Source organism: Brassica oleracea, unplaced genomic scaffold (genome assembly GCF_000695525.1).
Source record: "Brassica oleracea var. oleracea cultivar TO1000 unplaced genomic scaffold, BOL UnpScaffold00858, whole genome shotgun sequence".
Classification (NCBI taxonomy): domain Eukaryota; kingdom Viridiplantae; phylum Streptophyta; class Magnoliopsida; order Brassicales; family Brassicaceae; genus Brassica; species Brassica oleracea.
The window spans coordinates 39658-48774 of record NW_013617483.1 but is presented as its reverse complement, the minus strand read 5'-3'; the positions used below and the strand labels follow the sequence as shown (position 1 = coordinate 48774).

The 9117-nt window shown below is 31.3% G+C and overlaps 1 protein-coding gene across 1 annotated transcript in view; it reads left to right on the top strand.

The window, feature by feature from the left end:
- LOC106320247 overlaps positions 1–5135 on the top strand; it is a 15583-nt gene extending 10448 nt beyond the window's left edge. Inside the window, exons 3-6 of the mRNA XM_013758616.1 lie at positions 3578–3912; positions 3985–4825; positions 4878–4965; positions 5027–5135. Of these exons, the coding sequence (XP_013614070.1) occupies positions 3578–3912; positions 3985–4825; positions 4878–4965; positions 5027–5135 (1373 nt within the window). The remainder of the gene's footprint in view (positions 1–3577; positions 3913–3984; positions 4826–4877; positions 4966–5026) is intronic.
- The last annotated feature ends 3982 nt before the right edge of the window (positions 5136–9117 follow it).

Here is a 9117-nt window from a genome sequence, read left to right as displayed (position 1 = left end):
ATAGTCTTCCCAGACGACTTAATTATAAGTCTTCTACTAAGTCGTCTAATTGGAAGACTTATCAGACGACTTAATTATAAGTCTTCTGCGAAGTCGTCCAGATTGAAGTAAATACCTGACTGAGGATAGCCTCTTTAAACTGTCTGCGTCCTTTGCGACCCTTGTAAGCTAGTATCGGCGGAGACGAATTGTTTGGGAGAGGATTACCATAAGTAGCACCCAATTCCGGAAGAGCTGTGTACACCAAGACCTGGAGAGCTTGCGCAAACCCATTAATAGTGTAACAATCCAAAATAACTCTGCCCTTCACAACAGAGTCCATCAGCACCTTAAACACGACTCTCCCCCATGGATAATTCTCAAACCGTTCTAGCTCCATCACTAGCCTTGCCAGACTAACCCGTGTAGGGGTTGAATATTTTCTCCCTTCAATGTATCCAGTGAAGATAGCAAGGTACGCGAGCTGCTTGCGATCATCCCGAGACCACCCTTTGCATCTCTCAAGTGCTGTTATTATCTCCTGAGTAGATGGCCCAGCTTCGACATGAACTCCCAACATCTCCCAAAAAGAAGTCTACTCCTTTGTAACAACACAGTGAGGTCTCTCAAGGTAGACTAGTGAGGTTTTCAAACTCTAACAGTGAAAACCTCACAGGTTGTGGACCAACTAGACTCCACAGCTCATACTTCTTCTTTATGTCCAGCTGGAAACCGAGCATGTAGTGAACCAGCCTTGAAGCCCAATCAAATCCCAGCTCTTGGAACTTGATGAAAACTCCCAACTTCGACTCCTTCAGCTCTTCATATTCGTCATCATGAAGAGCTTTCTTTAAAGCAGCATGCAACGCCCAACAAGTATGATACGAAATGCTATGCACTGCGGGGGGCTCTTCCCCTAATGTATATATCCTACGGGGGAGTTCTGGCATCTCCATTTTTTTTGCCTGCAAAACAATCAAAGACAACCATCTCAAACAATCAAAGATTTATAATTAAGTCGTCTGGCAAGTTTTCCAGCTGGAAGACTTTCCAAACGACTTAATTATAAGTCTTCCAAGACTTCCAGTTTTATGTTCATCTTTTCCTCAATCAATCACTCGACAGTAAGAGATATAACTTACCGGCGGCGGAGTTCAACGAGACGCCTCTGAGAGAATGCGCGCTAGGGTTTCCTCTCGGATTTTAAATAGAGGAAGCGGCTGTGAGAACGGTGGTGAGAACGACGGTGATAACGGCGGAGAGATAAATGGCGATGAGAACGATGGATTAGAGAGAATCGACAGAAATCGCCTTCGAAATCGCCTTTGAGAGAAACGGCGTTAGGGTTTTCTGATTTTCGCGAAACTGTGAATAAAAATAAAAAAAACACCTTATATATGGCCGGTAAATAATCCGGTTAGGTTTAAAAGTACATAGTAAAATTAAAGGTTCGGTCCGGTTTGGACGAGTAAGTCGTCTGTTGAATACTGTACATCAGACGACTTACTATTAAGTCGTCACAGACCCTAAATTTAACCCCTAAACTAAATTGACTAAATTAATTAATTAACCACGTTATAAAGCCGTAGTTATACTTAAATAGTGTTTACTATACACATAAATAAACACACTTAGGTAAATTTTAAAGTTTTTTAAAAAAAACATTTATGCATTCCAAAATCTAACCCTAAGAACACATACAATACTACAATATATGTTGGCAAAACCTAAACCAAAGAATATCATGACTCACTACTTTCACTCATCTATGTTGAAAACAATTAATTTTTGTTATATCTTAATTTATATCTCTTAAAACATGTGTTAATTACATGATTTCAATTTTTCAGTTATCAAAATATTTTATACAAAATTTTTAAATTATTTCTAAGTAGAACTAGGACGACTTAGTGGAAAATCGTCTGGACAGACGACTTATGGGAGGTTAGAAACATAAAAAAAATTCGTTTTTTGTTTGTTCACAAGGGGCTGGTTGTAATTTCAATAGCCTTTTAGGTTACTTTTGCATTTGATTCAAGTTTGGGTTTACCTTTGTGTTTGAATTCAAGTTGTGAGTCATATTTGACAATTTTCTCAATAATCAGTTAACATCACCAACTGGAAAATTATTATGTAAAATAAAAATTGTTTATAAATATGTATTTTTACGCATATTTACATTATTGATTATATTGAAAAGAAAATATAACAAGAAATATATATATATATATAGATATATATATATATATATATAATTGGAAAATATTATTGCTGTTGAAATGACAATAAAATTATTGTCGATATCTCTTATCAAATTGTGTGTTTAAAAAGTACATAGTAAACAATTATATAATATTGGTAAGTTTTTAATATATATATATTATATTCAATCTTATAAACTAAAATTTGGACAGTATAAAAGTTAAAGAAAATACATGCACGGCAATACGAGTCAAAATCTAGTATATATTAAAAGATAAGCATTACAACTTTTTAGTTTGTCATGTGTCATCACGACAATAATTCTTAGAATATTTAGAGTAATATGTTGGTCCATCTAAATATATAATAATTTTTTTATTAAACTAACAATAAATTAATTAATAATGTTCTCAATTATTTCCTTGAATAAAACATACGAAATTTCCTAACGTAGTTAAAGTATATATGACAATTAATGATTATAAATAATAAAAGTTTGATACAATTAGTGCATCCTCTATCATTTTTTTTTACCTTTAAATTATTAAAATATAAACTAAACAATCACATTAATCATATAATTAAAATTTAAGTTTTTCCGTTTATATTATATTTTGAATTTTTAAAAAGTTTCACATTAAAATTTTTATGATCTACGGGTTTTTTTTTTATGACAAAAAACAAATGATTACAAAATCATATAAGTAATAAGTGTCATTTAATAAATATCATGATTAAATGATAAATAAAATAAATAAATATATATATATTAAATTAATATATATATATATATATATATATATTAAATTAAACTATATACCATAGAAAATACATAAATATTTTAATTTTTCAATTTGATTTGAACTATTATTTTTGATAAAAGTTTTGAACAAATACTGATAACTTAATATTTAAATTTAAAAATTTGTATTGATTTTTGTTAAAAATTATAAATTATTAAAACTTTTAAACATTACACAACGAAAATTGTGTTATCAGTGATTTAAAATTTTTGTTATAAAAAGATACAAATCATCGAAAAACAAATGAGTAAAATGCATCATTTAACATATATCAATATTAAAGATATACTATATAACTATGTATATATTATTGAAATTTAATTATATACAATATAAAATTGAAAAATTAATTGTTTGGATTAATAAAATTTATTTATGTATTTGCCACCAATTTAATTATATATTGAGGCTGAATCCAAAGCTTACAGCTATAGAAATTAGTGAGGAGATCAAACGGACTTATAGCTTGATAGTAACCGACGAGCAGTGTCGAAAAGCGAAGACAAAAATCACTAGAGAAAGGAGAGCTAGCCATGAAGCCCACTTTTCGCGAATATGGGATTATGAAGCCGAACTACATAAGAAAAATCCAGGCACCATCACAGAGATAGTGACCATTCCAGGAGCAACACCAAGAAGCAAACAAAGGTTTGATCGCTTCTATGTATGTTTTGAAGCACAAAGATCGGCTTGGAAGTCCACTTGTAGGCCAATCATAGGTCTAGATGGAGCCTTTCTCAAATGGGATGTGAAGGGCCAACTGATTGCTGCTGTTGGAAGAGATGGAGATAATCGAATTGTGCCAATTGCTTGGGCTGTAGTGGAGATCGAAAATGATATCAATTGGGCATGGTTCGTCAATCATCTAAAGATGGATTTGGAACTTGGTGATGGAAGCAACTTCACAATCATATCTGATAGGCAAAAGGTAACAAGTGTTTTACTTATATTAATACCGGTTTACATTAAAATAACAAGTGTTTTATGTGTTGTTATGTAGGGTTTGTTGAAAGCTGTTCATTTAGAGCTTCCTAATGCAGAACATAGAATGTGTGCTAGACACATTCTTGGGAATTGGAAGAGAGATAGCCATGACCCTCAGCTAGAGAGATTATTCTGGAATATAGCTCGCAGTTACACTTTAGGAGACTTTCGTGAGCAAATGAATGAGCTTCAGAGGTACAATCCAGTGGCGCATCAAAACCTTCAAGTCACCAATCCTCACACTTGGTCGCGGGCTTTCTTTAAGGTTGGTTCATGTTGCAATGATAATCTGAACAACCTTAATGAATCTTTCAATAAAACAATCCGCGAGGCAAGGCGAAAACCACTTCTTGACCTGTTAGAGGAAATTAGGAGACAATGCATGGTTCGCACAGCAAAACGGTCTCTAATTTCTAATAGGTTGAAGACTAGGTTCACTAAACGAGCTCACGTTGCAATAGAATCTGCTATAGCTAAGGGTCAGGATTGTATTAGATATATGGCTACTGGTAATGTCTTCGAAATTGACGACCATGGCTGCTATTATAGTGTTGATATGAATCTGAAAACTTGTGGTTGTGGGATGTGGAAACTAAATGGAATTCCATGTAATCATGCCGCTTGTGTGATCTCCGCAAAGAAGCAAAAAGTGGACGATTACGTTTCAGATTACTACACCACTATAAAATGGAGAAAGACTTATGAGCATAGTATTAGGCCCGTTGAAGGGATGAAGTTGTGGCCAATGTTGAACAGGCTACCTGTCTTGCCTCCACCAAATAGGTTAGGTAATAGAGGAAGGCCAAGTAATTATGCTAGAAAGAAAAGCGCCAATGAATCATCTTCACAGTCAACAAGTAAGACTAGGCTAAGTCGTGATAAGCGCATTATGACTTGCTCAAACTGCAGAAAAGAAGGACATACCAAAGTTAGTTGTTCAAATCCGAGGGTCGAACCCGAGCCTAAACGACCACGAGGTCGCCCAAGAAAGGATCAGGTATGCTTGTGTTGTTTTCTTTATGTCTTTACATCATATTGATATGCTATGTTTTTCATAGGAAGGAGGGTCACAGCTTGGTTCACAAGGTGGATCACAGCTTGGATAATGAAGATGATGGTTCCTTTGTTTTGTTTACTTTTGATTTTGCGATGGTTTTCATGTCGTGAGTTACACTAAAACTTTGATGTTGTGTTTCAGTATCTTAGATGTTGCTTTTGTTGTTCTTAGACGAGTCCTGCCATTACTTTTAAGAATGTTTTTAGTACAAATCAAAATGTTTCTTCTTTTGCCAAAGGAGAGAAATAAAGAAAATTTCTTTAAAAAAAAAACTAACTGAAGACACAGTGGCCCTGTTCGTCCCGTCAACACGCTGCGGCAGCTACGGCGATCATAATTATAAAAGGAACGTTTCTTCTCTTGACATGTTCGTCCATTAATTCTCAGTTCTCAGTGTTATTTTCTTGTAGCTGGTCGCTACGGTATCGTTCACTTGCCGAACAGGGCCATTGTTATTTTTTTTTAAACTAACTGAACACACTTTGTTTCAGCTAAAAACAGAGCAATGATAAAGAAACAGAAACTCAGTTTTGTTTTGTTTATCTATTTTACAAGGTTTTCTTCCTACGACCAGTAAAAGAAACAAACTGTTATGTTCTTATCTTTTAACTTGGAAACATGTTTGAATAAGAAAGAGTATAAGACAGTGTAAAAATGAAGGCGTGAATCTTCTGTTAAAAAGATGTTCCTAGCAAATAACAATTCTACATTTAAGCAAAAATCCAACAGTGGTGTGGAAATTCACCAAACCAAACTTCATCTTTCATAGTTTCACACCGGAATAAAGGACGCCAAGGATTCTCTTGTGTTTTCCACGTTAATGTACAACATCACTACCACATATACACTTCGAACTCATCTTTCACGTTTGAAGAAAAGAGATAGAATCGATATTAGGAGAGGAGATGTTTGGAGATTTGATTTTGTGCTCTGGTGTGAAGAGAGAGAGAGAGAGAGTAGAGAAGGATCAAATCGAGGGTTCATACGGTTTGGATTTGGGGATAATTCTAATTTTAAACGACTTCGTTTACATGGTCGTTAACGCTAAACGTCCACTTAACGTTAATTAGTGTTGACTAAACTCATATCTAAAATGGCCCGGTCAACATAAATTTGTTAATTTTTTAGCTTAATGAAAAGTTTGTTTATTGTTTGGCAAATTTAAGTAAGTTCAGTATTTAAATGTCCGTTTTCTCTAATTATATATGTAATAATTACTAACTTTTATATATCAAATATATTTATATATATATATATATATATATTTATAATATATAAAAGACCATATAATACATAAAAATAATTTAAATATATGATGTTCATTTTGCACATGTCGCGAATTTTAACTTAGTATTGCATTATTATGTATACGTATGGATAGAAGGAGACAAGAAAAATATGAAAAAATTGATTGAATTATTAGAAGACATGGTAAAAAAAGGAGTTAAAGTTGTGACAAGTGTCTAATCAGTAGACCTTTGAACGTTATAAGAATTTATATAACAGAACATATAATACATAAAAATAATTTAAATATATGATGTTTATTCTGCGCAAGTCGCGGATCTTAACATAACATAGTATTACATTATTATGTATACATATGGATAAAAGGAGAATAAAAATATGAAAATATTGATTGAATTATCAGAGGACATAGTAAAAAAAATAGTTAAAGTTGTGACAAATGTCTAATCAGTAAACCTTTGAAAGTTATAAAAATTTTTTTACGATGAGATTTGTATCATTGGAATTTGAAGAGCAGAAGAAAAAAATGATAGAAGGTAGCAGATATTAAGAACGAAGAGGCATTAATGTAATTTGTACTCACTATTTTTTTTTGTCCTAATTACAATGTTACCCTCCCCAATATAGCTATAGGCTTCGATGTGATGTAGATCTTAAAAATATAGATCAAACGGATAATTAAAATTATATATCAAACGAATCAAATGCAGATCAACTAAATTATATAAAACACAAATAAATTTATTTATTAAATAAATTAACTAAATTATCATTTTTGATTGAATATTACAAAAAGTAAAAATAATTAAAATTTAATATGTAAGTAAAAATGCAAGTTCTTAAGTATAAATCATAAATAAAAATGACCAAATAACATATATGAATTCATTAAAAAATGTTTATGAACATATTAATTATTTATTTTTATAAAATAACAGTTTATAAAAAAATATTAATTATTATATTACTTATTATCAAGAATAAAAATAATACAAAAAAGGATGATATAAAACAACATGTATTAAGACCCTCAAAGAAACTTATGTCAGCTTCAGGTCACTTTTGCAACAGATTGTTCTCAATTGGTGTAGATGGTTTCCGAACCATAAGAATGACCAGCTTTTGCAAGTTATTTGGAAGATATTAAGACCCTGAAAGATAGTTTCCTTAGGTCGGAAGTCATTCATGTACCAAGTACGCAAAATACAAAGGCGAACACCCTAGCATGTAGTGTCAGGAAACATCCGTCTTTCGCCGTTCACATGGATGGGGAACCCCAGTTTGGTATACAAAGTCAGTATGAATCTGTTGTTTTACGTTGATGATAAAAAAAAAACAAACAAACAACAAACAACATGTATGAGAATTTATGGAAAATAGAATATATAAAATTATGGATATCTTAAATATATATATATATATATAATTTTATGTATTTTGAAAACAAATATATTTATATTTATGTAAAACGAAAATATCAAATCTTATGTTCAAAGATTTTGTTTGTTTGGTTTGAAAACTAATTAAATACAAAATAAATATGCCATTTTATATATTTTATACAAAATTTGTCTCAATGTTATTACAATTAATGAAAAAAACAATAAACCTTTTTTGGAAAGAATTTTAAGTTTTGAAAGTAAATAAATGAAAATAATAATATAAGTATAAGCAACTAATTACCAAAAACAAAGAATCAAAACATGCCATTGGCCTCTGCCTTAACCCCACATGTTTTCCTTCAACACATGCAGAACATAATCTACATGAACAAAAGAATCTGCATGTAGATGATATTCTATTTATAGTTTGCAGAACAATGACTTTTTTTATATATTTAACTTACTTAATGTTAAAGGTTTATGATTCAATTAAATAAGATGATTCAATATATTAATTTGATTAGTTAAATATATATTTATTATATATATAATATATTTGATCTGCATTTGTTATGCATAATTTAGTTGATCTGAATTAGTTATGCTTGATATGCATTTTCTATTTGATCTGCGTTATTTGATATGCATATTATTTTTTAGTTATGCATTTATAAACGTGAATAGGCACTAAATAAAGTTTTATCTGCACATTAAATAGTCTACATTTCATCATCATTAACACATTCATTAATTATTAATTAACTTCATTCATTTCTGATAAATCCCAAATATGTAGCTTACACTACAAGAAAACATATTTTTTACTAGGACAGTATTCGTTGTAAATTCGTCGTAAACGGGGTGTTACGACGAATTAACGTCGAAAGACGTTTCGTTGTTAAACGTCCGTCGTAACGGAGGTTTCGTCGTAAACGACTCGTTACGTTTACGACGAAATATATTCCTCGTAAAGCGCAGGGAAAGGATTCGTCGTAAACGACACTTAAGCTTTCGTCGTAAAGCCCACGTAATTATTTCGATGTAAAGCACACGTAAATACTTTCGTTGTAAATCACTCGTAAACATTTCGATGTAAAACCCTCGTAAATGTTTCGATGTTAATCACTCGTAAACATTCGATGTAAACTCCATGTAATGTTTACGAGGAGTTTACATCGTTTCTTATTATATTATTATTAATTAGTATATAATACTCCCTCTGTTCCTTAATATTACATATTCTAGGAAAAAATTTTGTTTTAAAAAGATCCATTTTTTACATTTTCAAGACATGTTTTATTAACTAATTGCAAATTTCAAAAAACTTAATTGCACTTACTGAATTGTTATTGGCTTAAAATTATGAAACAAAGATAAACCCAAAAAAATATGCAAATTTAATGTGTTTTATTAAAATGTGTGAAAAATCTAGAATATGTAACATTAAAAAACAGAGGGAGTA